The following is a 16,899-nucleotide window of genomic DNA, read 5'->3' as shown; positions in this document are numbered from 1 at the left end:
TATAAAGTAAACCATTTCAATTTATTTATTTTTTATTTGTGGATTCTTACTTTTCTACAGCTACGGGTTAAGACTTGTCAGCAAAGAGTAGATAAGTACTGGGAAGGGCTTGTATTTGGTTTTCAAGATCTTAGACTTAGATTTTGGCCATTTGTGTGCAGGTAGGTGTTACATTTTAGGAGTTTGTTCGGTATGTGAGTGCAGTCAGTCTCTTGTATGTTCTTATTCCTAAACTAGAGGATTTTTTCCATAAAAGCAAGGACGAGTAAAACAAATTTAGTGTTAAAAATGAAATAAGCGTTATGAAGGGTGCCAACGCAGCTTTCTTGCTGTGATATAATTAGCAATGCAAAAAAACTGCATGCATGCAAAACCTGTGTTTCATCACTACAGACTGAAAGCACAGTAAACAGCCTGCCCTACTTCAACTACTTAAATCACATTTCAGCATTAATGAGTAGACGCTCCATCTCCATGTGAAGACAAGAGTCTCTCCCAGCAGATGGAGAACATATTCAGAATATTAAAAATAAAATAAAACATCTTGTCACTACATTCAATTAAAGCTCATTTGTCAAATCCATATCAGTGTGTCTTGAGAAACGGAGCAATTTCAAAGCCTTTTTTTTTTTTAACAAACACAGGCAATGCTTTTAGACAGCGGTATCAAACTCACCAAACACTCGAGGAGCCTGGCGGGACGAGATATGATGATGAAGAGCTTTTTGACCAGTTCAATGACGAAGGTGAGCTCCGAACTCTCCGAGCGCTCATAGGCCTGATGTGGACAGACACAGAGACACAGACAGGGTCAGTTTGTGCGATGTAGTGTTGAACAAAAGCAACCTTCTTCCCTCATCGCTCCACCTCTGCGACTCACGTCATCCATAAGCTTCTCCAGGTTCTCCTGCAGTTCACAGAAGTAGACACTGGTGATGAGGTCCTCGCGTGATTTTGTCAGGCAGTCTCTGGACAGCTCAGCTATCTGGTGGTGGATAAAGCTGAGGACTCCGTCGGCCAGTGGCAGGACGCTCTCTGGGGAGTAGCTGTGAATGAACTCTGCCAGCCTCTCCTCCATCTGAGCCGTGGCCTGATTGAAGAAAAGAAAGTGGTTAAACAGTCAATTACTGTCACGTTGTCAGGCGGATGTAGGGAGAGTAATGTAATCACCTGTCAAAGATAATCAATGGTGCTCTGCTAATTTGGAGGAGAATTAGAAAAGGTCTGAATTTGATGATAAATTACGTAAGCTAACACATCAGCAGTTTATAGATTAGATAAAAACACCTGTATCTGTTGTTACCTCAGCCAAGGTGGTTATGTTCTCATCTGCGTTTCTTTGTTTGTTAGCAGGGTGACGCAAAAACCAATAGATGGATTATCATAAAACTTGATGGGATGATGGGATGATGTGGTATTGGTCAGGAAAGAACCTGTTGGACTTTGGTGGAGGTATGTGCTCTAGCAAGTGATATTCTAGTTTCCAGCTAAAACTTGGACATAGAAGTATTTGACTCAAACATTAAACATCTCAAACATTAAGTCAGGTCCATATCTCAGTATAGAATGACACATTTAAGAGCGTAAGTTCCAGTTTGAGCAAGATATGATCTAATTTCGTTTGTGCTTAAAATCCAGGACAGACAAGTCCGAACTAGGATCTCAAACATGGCCGACCTCCAGGAGATTTAACATACCTCATTGTCAACAGCTTAACATGAAAAGTGCAATAAACAACATATCAGGGGCAGCCCTCTGACTGAAAGCTCTCTTTATTTTGAAGGTCAGAGGAGAACGATAAACCTCATTCACAGGAGATAACAGCTCAGTGCAAGAGGTCATCCTCCCTGAAATCTAAAATGTGAATGCATATGTGAAGCTCTTGACAAATAATACATCACACAAAGGAAAGCCGCGGCCTTCGACATCCTTCTAGTTGATGACATATACATTATACATCTATGCTTAATATTCTAACAGCCTGCAAACTGTACAGTTGAACAGACATATAATGTGGGGCTTCAAACATTTTCAAGGCCTTTCAGTGATCCCACGATTCACAAAAAACAATTCCAGGAGATCAGAGGGCTGTGAAATCAGATGTTTACCACTGCAATGTGTCCTCCAGGGTTCAGTGCTGGGACCTGTTTCATTTTCCTGGCCATACCAGTGAAATTCAGCTCTATGAAGGTAAAGGTACATTGTACGATGAGAAAGAGGGCTGACCGGGGCTGAAGCGGTGTATTCTACTCACTCAGTAGCCCCACACCATCCTGATTACGGGCGTTCAGCTTCAAAAATATGATCTGCTTTTTACTGTAAAGATCTGGAATTAAATCTTTCACTGTATAACGGTTCTAAATGTAAAGGAAATTCACTGTAGCTAAAAAGCTGGTCACTGTTTGCGTAGTGTTCGTGTGCATATTTGAGGAGCGTGTGAATGCAGAGTTTACACACGGTGTATTTGTTTGTGTGCGGCTGACCTTGGGGAAGCGCTCCTTGTAGACATGGTTCATCATCATTATTTCATTGTCATAGCAGGAAGGAGAGCGCCCCGGGCTGCAGAGAAACACAAACACAGAGAGCAGGAGTGTAATCTACGGCGCTGACTGAGAATATTAAAGAAGACATGTCTGAGTAAAACATTGAGGAGAGGGGAGGGGACAGGGCTGGTGAGACGAAAGAGATGAGATTCTGTATTTGTCACCTGAGTGGAGGATTATTTCACTGCTTCCCATCATGTCCATCGTCTGTGTACATTATGCTAATGGAGCGATCAGAAATTCAAAGTACTTGTTTCTCTAATGGACTCGTCTTTTCTGAATATCATGCCACACTCCTCGATCATAAACATTAATACATAAGTCCCATGTGCTTATACACCTCAATATTTTGTACAGCAACTCATCCTATAAGATGCATTTCATAGTCACAAACTCAGTTTGCGTGCATCACAGCAGAGGAGACATACATTTCACATCACATTACACCCATGACCTTGGCAGAGGTATGCACTCTACTGAGTGCTATTCTAGTTCATTTATTTGCAGTCTAACCTTATTAAATCGTAGAATTAATTTATCAATAAATGGCAACATTTCATATTCACTGTGATCAATACTAGAGTTGGAACAGCAATCAGGACGAGGAGCTCAACACACAAACTGAATACTAGTGAGCAGTGACTTGTTGTAGGTAGTTAGGTGTGGGTGCTGAATGCAGAGGCCAGGCGATGATAATAATAGGTGTGGTTGAACAACGTGTACACCAGAGACTCCTGCTAATGAAGAAACTGCTTTACTCTGGCGAGGCTCAAAGCACTGGAGGGTTGGACTGACACTGATACAACAACAGTGGAAAATATCCTAACACTGAAAACATGTACTCAAGTATAGAATATGTACCTTAAGCTTGAATATTTAGAATTTGTGATTATTTCGATAGACTTATGTACCCAGTAGTATATATTAACAGTCTAAGGATAAGGTAAGTGTTATTTAATATGTTTCTCCTTGCAAACTAATTTCATAAGTAGTTAACCAATCACTTTGAAACTTTACAAATATCACTTCCTTTCCTCATCTCAGGGATCAGTCATAAGTCGGTTCCTTATCACTGAAGACAGGGCAAAATCTTCATTTGCTATAACAATTTTTTCCCACTAATCTTCCATAGTCTCACCTGAGACTCCGAGAGCGAGGGCGGACGTGAGGCGAGCGCCGCCCCCCGTCGTCGTCCGTGATGCTCTCTGTGCTGCCAAAGTGCTTGGACAGGAAGTGCAACTCGTCCATGGTCGGCTGGAAGGGCAGCTGGTGCAGACGCTCCTGGGATGAGCTGGATGACTGGAGAGAGACACGGGAAAGAGACAAGGTTAAAAAATAAAGGACTGATCTTTAGTGGATCTCTTTCCGAAGTCTCAGTTGCAGCTACATCATCAATAGCTGAAAAATGGATGATGAAGAGGAAATCTGAAACAACAAATGAAAACACCTTCATTGATGTGGAGGGAAAGTGGAGAGGAGAGAAGAGAAGAGAAGAGAAGAGAAGAGAAGAGAAGAGAAGAGAAGAGAAGAGAAGAGAAGAGAAGAGAAGAGAAGAGAAGAGAAGAGAAGAGAAGAGAAGAGAAGAGAAGAGAAGAGAAGAGAAGAGAAGAGAAGAGAGACGATGAGAGAAGATGTACTTTGAAGTGAGTGGGTGGAAACAACTAAAACAAAGAAGCAGCTAAGTTGAAAGAAGAAGGGAAAGGGAGGTGCAGAAACAAGGAAAACATCCAGAAGGAGGTAGTGTGGGAGGGTAAAAACAGAATAATCTGTACTGAGATGACAGAGGAAGAAGACTGCAGGGAGAGAAGTAAAAGTAAAGTAAAGTAAAAGTTTACTGCCGCCTCAAGTGTCGGCTTCCTTGGGGGTTCACTGCAGCACTATTCCATCTTAAAAAAAAGACTTTTCTTCAGCACAGGAAGGAGAAATAAAACAGTTTGGATCAATCGGAGGCTTAATGAACACATCTCCCAGTGGGACGCCTCGGTTGGCTTTAGCCACACAACGATTTCTGCTATAAAAATCCATTAGAAACTCCATTCAGGTCTTGGCCACATGCAAGCTGCAGGATGCAGCAAGTCCAGTCTCCAGAATCAATTAATACATTCCCTGCAGACAGAGAGAGCTCCGAGATGGAGGAAGATGCCATTGGATAAAATGGCTGTCACAGATGAAAAATGTCTAACGTAGGCCTTACTCCGGTCTTGCACAGTGTGCGTCTCACTTCACTTAACTGCATGAAGATTATCTTCACTTGCATCCTGGTCACGCCCACTGAAGAGGCGAGGAAAGGGAATATGAGATGAGACTCTACTGCTTTCCCTTAAAACAAACTGTTTTGAAGAATCCACAATTTCTTAGACCTAGGGTTGGTGATCCTGCAAAAACTAAAGCAAGTGCAAGCTGCACTAAAAATCTGCCACCGATACATTCCGCCTTCTCCCGTCAGCCCTGTGGTCAAAGCTATGACAAGTATGTATTTGAAACATACAGAGCCTTTGTTATAGCTGATTTATGAATAATTCAACTCTGAATTTCTGTTTGTATATTCATAAAGCCTATAATGACTGTGTCTCATTATTTGTAGAATCATTTGGGGCCTTAACTTCTTTGGCGATATATTTTATCACCAAAGAAAGGGATAATTTATATTAAGAACCACTTTTTGTGTAAAGTTGTTTAAGGCACCCTTGTTAATCGTATCTGGAGTTAAGGTAGATCAAATAATTTTAATTAGATGGTGAATGATGTAAATTATAAATAATATAATAGCTGAGTTATATTTGTCTCAGTCAAAACCAGGCCAAACCACTGCAGCATCCAAATACCTATTAGATCAACCATAAAGGGAAAATGAATCTGTGAACTCAGATGCAGGGAACTTGGGATCTGAAACATTTCAACCTTCTACCTTCCTCCATATTTTACCATGTCTTACATATCAAACTACTCCTGCAGCTTTTCTGCATACATTAAGCTCATATCCATCTCTTCATACACAAAAACCTACACACACACGCACAAACACACATCCTCTGCTTTAATCTGCTCTGCTCAGTATGCAAGGGTCCTGCCGTAACTAATCAAGCGATTAATGGCCCATGTTAGAACCGATAGAGCGCTTAGACCTGACGGGACGGATGAGGGAAGAGGTGGAGAGGAATGTGGTGGAAACTGAGAAACCTTCGTCAACCTCGTGCAACAGTAAAAAGAGATCAATCAATTGCCTACAGCACTGTGTGTACTGCTGGGAGACAGTCAATGAATGAAATAGTGTGTGACAAGCAGCAGATATGCAGAGGAAGTGATCGTGTTCAGGTTGGACACTGAAATGAACAGGCAGTGGATTATGAGGCAACACCTTGCCTCCACCTGAGCGACACACACATTAAGGTCCATTTCTCAAATGGACTATTTACCAAATGGACCCTGGCGGGGTTCATTCCCCTTCGAGTCGTCTCCCACGCTCCAAACATCTTTCTCCCAGACAAAAGTGAACATGATTGTTGTCTGTGTTTGCTTCTAAACATGTTTCACTTCCACCTACACTTGTGTTTATTTGTCTCTGTTGCCCTTATTTACCATCAATCTCTACTTCTTCAAGAGTAATGGATGGAGAAATAGTTCCTGTAACTCTAGTTTGAGACTGCAATGCATAAATAATGGCTGTAATGGCTACATTTCATTTCAATTATCACTGCCCCACTTTTTCCCCCCAGAAAAGTCAACACCAGCCAATAAATCAGGTCGATCATATCTTAGCACGGAATAGTTGCACCATCAGGTATGGTTTACATGTGATGCATGTTAAGTATCCTCAGAAGTCAGTCACAGAACATAGAGGTGTGTGTGTGTGCTTGTGTATGCATGGCGTTTAGCTGCTGGGGTAGCGTGTAATCATTTCAAGCGTATCAAGAGTAGGAGATTCAACCTCAGAACATGAATTTACATGCAGCACAGCACACGCTGATTTTATGCATGAAAATAGATGCAAATAAATTCTTTGGGTGAAATACATATTCATGCAAAGTATACATAGCCCACCTCGTCAAATTAGCGATGGAAGAACAATCACACACAGTTTTGTGTGTCGAGCTCTTGACTAATGGAGCAAAATTAGGAAAAGATGAAAAAGCAGATGCCTCACTTTATTGTCTTTACCTTTCTGTTTTTTTTCTCTGACAAAACGAGGAAGAAAATAAGAAATTACTTTTCACTTGTTGACGGAATCTTGAAGGAGTTTGTCCATAAAAACATTATAATTATCTCCAGAAGCATCACATTTCAACTCAGGGGACTTCTTAGGCACTGCTGCTGCTAAAGCGTGTTGTGGCGTTTGATCGCCACAAGGTTTGTGTTACAAGGACACACTTAGTCAGCTCTATGCTACAGTATGGAGAGGAGAAGGTGCAGTGGCTGCTGCAGTAACAATACACGATGGGTGCAGGAAAGATGCGGCTGTACTGTTGGTCACATCTTAAAAAGAGAGAAAACACAAAGCTCTTCTGATGCAGGCTCTCAATGAGTGACATGACATTGATCTGGGAAATGTTTTCATCCCACGATGTTCCAAATACAGAAGATCAGAATCGGCTATATTGGCCAAGTACGTGTTACTTAAATTATAGTGGTGGATGGTCCGCATAGTACAGTACAATCGCATGTGAAAAGAAAGTAGAGGAGTACGCAGCATATTGAAAACACTGACCAACACACCGAGTATTCACCACGAGAGTATGCACACACATCAAGTAGTACAAGTTACAAGCACAGGAATCAACCATCCACCTCACACTGAGTGGCCAACCCACTATACGACGTAAGCTAGAGCCAGTGTAGATGTGAGAGGCTTTTCTTGGCTGTGAATGGAGAATGAACTGTGCTTATACAGCTCTGTACAACCTAAGTGAGACAAAGCGTTTTACGATTTGCCTCTCATTCACCCATTAACACACGATTACAAACCAATGGAGCTGCAGCTGCCAATTCCAGCCACAGGCCGAGCAATTCAGCGCAATAACCTCTCTGTATCATCCAGATCTATGATGCATCAGGATAAACATCGAGGTTCAATGGTTTCACACTGTTTCTGCCCAAATAAAAACAAAAATTCAGCTTTGCAAATGTTTTATGAGGAAGGAAATACTTTCAGGAAAATTCAATAAAGTACTGGAGTGCTTATGGGACATGACTGATCCACATTCATTACAGTTAAACTCAGTGTTTCAGCAATCAGTCACAGTCATTTAGTCACAGTGGCTTGTTGTTTTTAGTGCCACAGCAATCACTGGCCTCACGCTACCTTGCAGAGAGTATATCAAATTGATTTCATACAATATTCTTAGAAAATAATAAATTACTCTAGTGCGTATCAAAGAGTGGGGTAAATAAATATTTAAGTGAAACTTCTTTATCTTTATCAACTTCCCCTTAAACTCACCGTTGAACTGGGCGTATTGGTTCCATATCCTGACGAGGGCAGAGACGCCAGGGACCATCTTCGACCATCAGCCCTGAGAGGAGAAGTGGAGGAAAAGAAAGGAGAACATACGTTAGAACAACTCCACCATAGTTTAGTATCGTTGCTTGCATGTTTTTCTTTCTTCCAAGCAACACAATTGTCAGTTTAACTACAGCCTTTTCACCACCTTCCTCTCCCTTCAATTTATCCTATAACACATTTGCTCCTTTTCTTCCTCAGGCCTTTCTCCAGCTGTCCCCAGGTTTGACACTTCCTCTGAGTGAGCGATGAGGGACACGCGTCTGGGCCAAATCCTGGCACCCCGCTTCCATCATGTCACTCAGCTGTCACGCCTCTGTCACACACACACACGTGGGGGGAGCAATCTACATGACAAAGATAGAGCAGAGGCATGCAGCTTCGCCGTGCGTGTGTGTGTGCGTGTGTGAGACTGCAGGCTGCTGTGTTCCCTGAAGAGTTCAACTGTGCCAGTATGTGTACGTGTAAAAATAAGCCTAATCTACTTAGCGCAGTTCTCATAACGTTGCATGTGCGACTTGTCGTGTGAATGAAGGAGGGATGTCAACCTTCGAGAAGAGGCGAAGGAAAAGTGGGCGGGTCCGCTTGGAGAGAAGTTGCGCGGGCTGTCCAGCGGACTGCTTCCTGTTGGCAAAACAGAGAACATACAGTTTGGATTATTTTTTTTCGGCTTTTAGCTGATTATACACTGAACACGCTTTGAAGGAAATAGTTTCAGCCACACGCCAACCTGTAAGTTTAGTTCTTTCAGGCATTAACAGACAAATCACTGTTTTAATTTATAATTAAAAACTCTGTATATTCATCATGAATCCTACTTATAATAATAATCTTGTCCTACATCCTGTCCTACAGTGTTAAATGGTTAAAGATTAAGTTAAAAAGCAAAAATACTCCCACTATGATCCAATAAGCGGTAGAGATAATGGATGGAGTTAAAGAGCAACTTAACACCAGCGGAAAATCCTGTTCCTATTGTGGTGATTTGTTTGTTTTGTAGCACCACAGGTTCGGTTGTCTTAGACTGTGCTGAGGCCTCAGATGAATCTGTTTTCCTTAGAGCTCTTTGTGCACTCAGAAATCTTCCCATTGCATTCAAGGATGGTCAGCATTTCTTACGGCTGCTTTACTAAGGCAACTGTGAAATCTCATATCATCAGCTGTGTTATAACTGCATTTATACGTTTTTAGTATAACCTGTGTAAACTACTATCCTGGTATTTAGCCATTCAGGTTATATGTTGCCAAGTAAATCAAATGTTTGGATAAGACCCAGTTTTGAGTTTTTTCTTGTGTGTGTTCAGAACAGATTGGTGAGAATCCAAACACTCATGCAAAACCCTGGATACTGAATTATGTAAACATGGACATGAATAACCAGGTTTTTCCTGTTCCATGGAAACACGTTATTCTAAGAATGATCAAAACCAGGATATAGATGAAAACATAGTCAGGGATTCTGATGTCTGTTGCTTGTATTTTTCCATTTTAACGTGTCTGACACAGATAGAACAGGTGTTGCATAATTTTATAATGGCGCAAAACATAACTTAATATTGACATTGACTGTTAAGGGCCATATCTCACATCGGCACACAAGTGTGTTTGCTTGTTTCAGACCGAAGCAGTTGCCATTTTCCTGCCCAGTGAACACATTGTTTGCATTGTAAATAAACCTGCGCCCACCTGAGCGCCCATGGACAAGTCTGTCTGAAAATTAGGTTTGGTCGGGTGCACCGTGTTGTTATCTTGTGCTTTTGACTAACAAAAGTCAGGAGTCACTCGTGCAGTATTTCATCAGTAATGCGTGTGCTTGGATCGTTAAAATCGAGGGCCGAAAATTATAATAAAAAAAAATTAAAAAACAACTAAATAAATAAAATATTGGACATGAAAAAGATCTAGTCGCACTGCAGAGTGTTATGATACAACAGAGTATTGGGGCCATTGTAAGGGAATACAAATTCAGTAGAGAATTCGAGAATAAGGTCATAATATTACAAGAATAATGTGTATGGCTACATGTTATTTTAGAGAGGGAACCAGAAGATCAGCCACTCACAGCATTAAATGAGGAATGTGGAGCATCTTGTTGAGTTATACTTTAGTATATGTTTCACAAATAACAAAATAATAATGTGTGGTCACATCAGCACCACATTATCCTAGGTATCTGAGGAATTTGAAAAGATTGTTCGAGAAAATAAGTCTATTACGAAGAAAGAACCACACAGACCTGGAGGAAATTGCCTCGTTTTTGGAGGAGGAAATGTTCGGTAGCCGTCGACTGTGAGGTCATCGTTACATCTGTGTGATATTTAAAGGGGTTTTTGTAGTTTCTCAGGAAACAATGAGATTTGTTAAAGAAATTGGATCGAGACGGAGAGGAACTCCAGACAGCACTCATCCCCCTTGCTGCTTTTAAAAAAAAAAAAAAACCTTCATTCTTCTTCAAGACTTACATCTCAATAACAACTTCATTCTCATAATATTATGACCTTATCTTTGAGTCATTTTTGTTTCTTTTGGCCCTAATACCCACTGAGGAACTGTGGGAATCACTGCATCAATGGTTTGAATTCTCACCTTGCTGCAGCACAGTGACATTGTACTAACATGCAAGGTGAGAATGAGAATCATCATAGGAGATAATAAGCTGGAGTCAGTTTGCTCTTTAAGGCTCAATGTTTTCTTGTCGAGTATTTTCAACAATTGAAAATACAAGATTTCCTGAATAGACGGAAATTCAAGTCTACTTTGACCTAGATTTTATTTTCTGAATGCTGTTTCCGCTGTCACCAGTCGGAAAAACCTCGGTCCAAAAATCAAAACACTCTACTCTAAAATATGAATCCTTTTGTCGGTAAAGACAATCTTCTAACAATATTTTAACTATTTAACATACTCACCACTGAGTATTAAATACACTTATACAGGCAATGGAAATCCACAAATCATTTATCTTGTTTTTAAGAGACCTGGAGTTTTTTAGCTTAGCCTTTAGCCTAGAGCATGGCCTGGCTCGCTCCTCCTGATTCTGTTTCCTCTCCCTCTGCCTAAACATAGGATTTTCCAGCCTGTCTTCCATAAATTGTTGATCTGACCCCACAGGGTAATCCATCCCCGAAAACACAGACATTGAGAATGATTGTCTGATTTGCTGCTGTAGGTCATAAAGAGGCAGGATTATGAAAATAAGACCGTTTCATTACCATTTAAAAACTCCTTGTAGGGGCTTTGAGTAAGCATATAGAAGGTTCCTATATGAGCCGGCCATGCTGCTTGATCTGTTATTGTGTGATGCGTTAACTCTTTGATATACTGACCGATGTGTCCAGGCAGTGGCGAGTGCGGCCGTGGCAGGGTGGGGGACGTACTGGTGAGGATGAGGCTTTTCCGGTTATTGGTTCTGCAACTACAACAACACACAGGAGAAGAAAGAAGGAGCACGTCAATATTTGTCTTGATTATACCTTAGACTCCATCGACACCAGTCAGATGAAAGCTGGTACAAACACCCACCGATCTCCTCCAGGTTAATGAACATACTGTTTACGTGTTTGGCCTTGAGCACACTTGTCACCCTGAGTGAATGTACAGCCTGAAATACAATAATGTACACGTGGCTGTGAGTGTGTGTATGCTTTTGTATGTTGAATACAGTATGTGCTTGCTCGTGTGTCAGGCTGTGATGTAAGAATTTATTGACGTCTTCCCACTCACATGGGGGAGAGCGACAAAGCAACAAAGATTTTTAATTTCCTCCAAGTCCAGCCCCACGTCGGTAGGTGCCATGAAATTTAACAGCAGGATGGAGAGATGGAGAGAGAGAGAGAGATGGAGTGGAGGAAAAGGAGAAGGGAGGACAGGACAGGTACAGACTGTAATGAGGATTTGATATTATTGAACCATAAATGCTTCACTCGCTGTCCATGCTGCCACCACGTTTCAATGAACAGCTTGAAGGAACACACACACACACACACACACAAATACACACAGACTACATACACACACACACACACACACACATAGTTGTATTTCTGTGACATAAACCTTAACCTTCCCTTAAGACATGTCTTCATTTGAAATTGAAATGATTTGTGTTACAGGTACTTGCTTTTTTTGTCCCCATAAGGACGACAAGTCCCCAAAAGGTGACCGGGTAAACAGATTTAGGTCCCTACAACATGAGTGATACCTGGACGGCACACACACACAGATGCATGAGTGTTGTTGTCTTACATAACAGTGAAAGTAAAGTGGAAAGTAGATTTTTCAGGTGTTATTTTCATGTGTGGATTGGCTTTTGCGTCGTCGGGGGACTTCACTCGAGTGCCTGTCAGAGCAGATTTTGCAAAGCAGAGTCACATCTGACAAGACAATACAAGTTTGCCTCCCGTTGCATCAGCCAGCACGCTGTTCCACATCTGTGCAGGAAGTGCAGTAAAAAAAAATTGGATCACACACGCACATGGAAATAAAAGCACGAAGTCACGCAACACACCGGTTATCTGATGCATCTCGAATAACACCTTGCTCTATAATCTATGTCCCCATCTCGCAGTCCTCCCACATTCTGCCTTATCTCTTCCTCGTTTTTTTTAATGTGAGTCTTCGCCAGTTGTTTCTCACACACGGAGACATCAAACCCCTGGCAGGGATTTCACCGGTGGCAGTGCGCCTCTGTGGGCGCCAGCTGAGCGAGAGCTTCTCTCAACCTTGCAGAACAGAGGAGGAGCGTATTGAAATATTTAAAGGAAATGCATTAGGTTTGGACTGAGGGCTGGAAGTGGCTGAACGCCATTCTTCACTACCACTCTTAGAAGATGGTGAACAGAGATGGGGGAGGGATGAAAAAAAAGAAAAAGATGAAAAAGTAAAGAGACTGCGTGCACACGGCATATTCCTCTGATATCTTTCATGTGTCACCCTCTTCTCTTATATTATATATCCATTCTCTTGAATCTGCCTGAAATCATCTTATATTTCTCTCCCTCCTTGAACCTGTCCTCTCCCAAATCCACATTTTGGCCCCTGCTCTTTCTTAATCAAAAGCTGAATCACTCGAGCACATGCTAGTCAAGCATCTCTTCACAACATGTTATGAGCTTTTGATTTATGATTCATTGCATCTACCACAGCTCTACTCAGCCGGAAAATTGTCAAATGGCGGTGATTCACTGGCAAGTATAAAGTGTCTAATGTTGCACACCACATATTACAGAGAAAGGGATTTGATTTCATCTACCTTGTTTCTCTGAATTTTCTCCTCAACATCTTTTAAATCACTCTCCCTCTGTTTCACCTTCATTTCTTCACTTTCTCCTCACATCCTGCTCTAATCTCATTCTGCTTGCTCCTTCGTCTAAATTAAGTCTCAGAATGATGAATTATTGAAGCGTGTGAAGTCAAGAAAACTAATTCTTACCCTCTAACTCCAGATTTGAGGGTTAGAGAGTCAGCAAAACTATTAAAGACTGTAACAGAATAAAAACACAGCGGGGCAAAGCAATCTAATCTTCCCATGAAGCCCGAAGACTCTCGTCGCCCCCTGCTTTATAACGTTGTTATCTTAAATGAATACTTCTAAAGGGCATCTTGCAGAAGCATTAGAGTAAAATAAGGTTAAATAAGAGTGCAGCTCTTTCTTCTCCTCTCCAGCAACCAGTCACATATTTATCACCAGTAAAGGTCAGATAAAGAGTTCTGCTGGTTGTGTCGTTGAGGAGCAGAGACAGCGGACGGAGCTTTCATCCGTGGATCTTCTAACAGAGTCACTTCAGACTTGGTGGGAATATAACTTAAGCAGCCAAAACATGGTCGGATAAACACATTTTCCAAGAAATCACTGCAAATAATAGTGGAAATCTAAATTTTCATTCCTGTTTGTTTGTTTGTATGCGAAATTACACAAAAATAACTGAACAGATTTTCATGAATCTTGGTGGAAAGTAAGTATGGGTCAGGCTAGAGCCAATCAAATAATGGTGTGATATCTGAGTGTGTAAAAATTGATGCAGCTTGATTGAATCCTTAGAGGAGGTATGCACTTTATTCTGTATTATACTTGTTCCCTCACATTATGACAAAATTACATAAGGTTACATACTGTATATGAAAATCTGTCATCCCTTTAACCTTTCATTTCTTTATTCCAAGTTACCTGTCATTACAAAACTACAACATTTGAACTCTCTTCGGGGTTTATATCCCTCACTTCATTCTTTCACTGAGCAGAAAGATGTGGCAGCATATTAAAGAAGGAGTTCATGTTAACCTGTCAGGCCCGTTCATGTTTCTTGTCCGGCCCTGAAATCGTGGTCACATAATTAGCAGTCAGTGAAGGTTGCAGGACGGCAGCTAGAGGTGGCTGTAAGTGCTTAAGACTAACACGCTGGATAAAAAAAAGGAAAGGAGATAAGAGGTGGGAATTTGCTGCTGGTGGACGGCAGAAAAAGTGTGTGTGTGTGTGGGTCTGCGTGTATGTGTGCACGTAAATGTGACATTAAATCACTCTGTCACGGTTATGACCATGCAGCCTGGACTCATCCCCCAATCTCGTTCAGAGGCTGTATGTGTGCGTGCATGTGTGTGCGATAGAAAAAAGTTAGTATGCTGCACGTTGCCATGTTTGAATCATAAATCTAAAGCTGTCTCGTTTCGTGGTCAAACACAAACACACTGTCAGTTTTCCACCTCCTCCTCTGTTATGAGGCAGATGGTTGATGTTTGGATTTTTACCGTCACGCACTCGTGCATAAATTAATTTTAAACAGAAAGCGGAAGCTTCACTTATAAACGAGGCACTTTCCTTTAAAATATTCAGACTCTTTCTGATCGAACGGGTTAATTAAGAACAAATTCTCTCTTTTCATAATGAATTGACCAAGAGGAGGGGGGGAAAGATGAAGAGTCATGGGAGAGGAGGGTGTGTGTGAACGTTTCCATAGCAACACATTTAGAGACACATGCAAAAGAAGGTGTCCACAACGAGAAACACACAACTTGTGTGAAATATATTCAATAAGGACGTTCAGATGGAATCAGCTCTGACCTTAAATGAGTAGAAACATTTTTTTAAAATTCTCACCCTGTAGTGAAAACGAATGGTTTGAGTCTGAGTTTGTTGATAGAGCCGTTTGTGTTCTTATGTATGAATGCTGGATTTATAATCCGTCATAATCCAATGCGTAATCCATCATACAGGCTCAATCTGTGTGTGACAGAGGAGTAGTGGTGAGGTGCGCGTGCTGTCAGTCAGACAGAGTATGATGTATCGAGGTCAGTGGTGCATGCTGCTATTGTGTGGGCCTCTGTTGATGGACACAAGAGCTGAGGGGAAAGCTGTGAGTGAGAAGAGCTGAGAGAGAATGTAACTCTTGTGGTTTCGGGCTGAATCTGTCACAAGGTGCAAAAGCAAATCAGTGGTTTTGTGTTGGTAGTTCTGCCGGATGCAGGTGGTTTTTGCATCCATGTGGTCGCCTCCAAAACAAAACAGGGAAGGAGAAAGAGGGAAACAAGGGAGAGGGAGCATTACTGGCAAGTTAAGCACAACCAATGGTTTGATGTTTTGGACACTCCAAGAACTTTAGGGTTAGGAACAATTGTGGACAAATTTAAGAAACTGACGTGAAAATATTTTGAATTTATTTCATTTAGTTTATTTGGATCTGCACAAAATGCATCAAAATCCATGAAATATTCTCTGAGAAATCAACAAAAATGTTGCAATCTTGCAAAGATCTGCCTCCTGATCCAGAGCCGCATCAAAATTGAATGCGTTCTTCCTCTGTTTCATTATGTGTCCAGTAGTTTTTGCAAAATCCTGTTAACAAACATAGACAAATGCTTGGTGGGACTAACTATCATGTTTATGGAGTATTTCAGCATCTTTTAGCTCATTGCTTAATTTCCCCATCAACAACTTAACTGCACTGATTCCCTCTCACCGCTCTTATTGATTATTTCCGGTTGCAAGAGGCAGCTGCTCTCAGCAAAAAGAACAAGATGAACCCACTGTACACTTCCTGCTAAACACCAACAGCAGAGTGACAAGGTTAGAAACTAGCTAGTGAACATAGCTGAACATTTTGCAGCTGAAGAGACAGATCTTCAGACCAGATCACTGGAAACACAACCTCAAAACAGTCATGTTTCTCCATATCTGTCGGCTGTTTAATAGATAAATGCTTTGATATGAATAAAAAACAAATTGACAGTAAACATAATCCAGGCATCAATTAGAGATGTGTTATTCTGACACCTGCCAATAATTCCTAAGATGCTTGTATCAAACCCTAATGATAGAGAAATGTAATTGAGGGTTGATATGTTACAGTTTAATCATAAGTTGTATTATAATTAACTATAATTTAAAAGAAAATATAACTTGAATTAAGAAAGTACATTTTTGGCGTAAAATATATATTATAAATGCACATCTTTTTCAGCATTTTCAGCATTTCTGTAAAATAAAAGTGTCTATGTTGGTGTCAGCAAACCTAAATGCCAAAACCTGGCTTTATGTCTGCGAAAGGCTCATATCAGCTGATTTTTATCAATCGGTTAATCAGGTCTATCAATTCAAATTACTCTAAATCAAGTACGACAAAAGAAAATAGGCACATATCATTGTATTTTGTAGGTGACCCGGTCGCATGTTGAAACATTAATGTTGAGAGAATAACTTAAAGGTGACCCACAGGCAAACAAATAGAGCTACTAAAACCCAAACACACACACACGACAAGCAACACTCCGCTCTCGTGTCTCGCCGCACTCAGGCAGTCATCGGCTCCGACGTAACGATCAGCCCGCTGCCAAAGGGTCAAGAGGTTAAATCTGCGGTAATGACTA

The 16,899-nt window shown here is 41.1% G+C and overlaps 1 protein-coding gene across 1 annotated transcript in view; it reads right to left on the bottom strand.

Moving 5' to 3' along the window:
* The window catches only part of mast1a (microtubule associated serine/threonine kinase 1a), a 54,657-nt gene that overhangs the window by 20,504 nt on the left and 17,254 nt on the right, over positions 1 to 16,899 (bottom strand). Inside the window, exons 4-10 of the mRNA XM_061084858.1 lie at positions 11,367 to 11,455; positions 8,589 to 8,664; positions 7,981 to 8,053; positions 3,682 to 3,842; positions 2,484 to 2,559; positions 881 to 1,090; positions 677 to 778 (exon numbers count right to left, since the gene is read on the bottom strand). Of these exons, the coding sequence (XP_060940841.1) occupies positions 677 to 778; positions 881 to 1,090; positions 2,484 to 2,559; positions 3,682 to 3,842; positions 7,981 to 8,053; positions 8,589 to 8,664; positions 11,367 to 11,455 (787 nt within the window). The remainder of the gene's footprint in view (positions 1 to 676; positions 779 to 880; positions 1,091 to 2,483; positions 2,560 to 3,681; positions 3,843 to 7,980; positions 8,054 to 8,588; positions 8,665 to 11,366; positions 11,456 to 16,899) is intronic.

Source organism: Limanda limanda, chromosome 2 (genome assembly GCF_963576545.1).
Source record: "Limanda limanda chromosome 2, fLimLim1.1, whole genome shotgun sequence".
NCBI classification, from domain to species: Eukaryota; Metazoa; Chordata; class Actinopteri; order Pleuronectiformes; family Pleuronectidae; genus Limanda; species Limanda limanda.
This window is presented reverse-complemented; position numbering and strand designations above follow the sequence as displayed.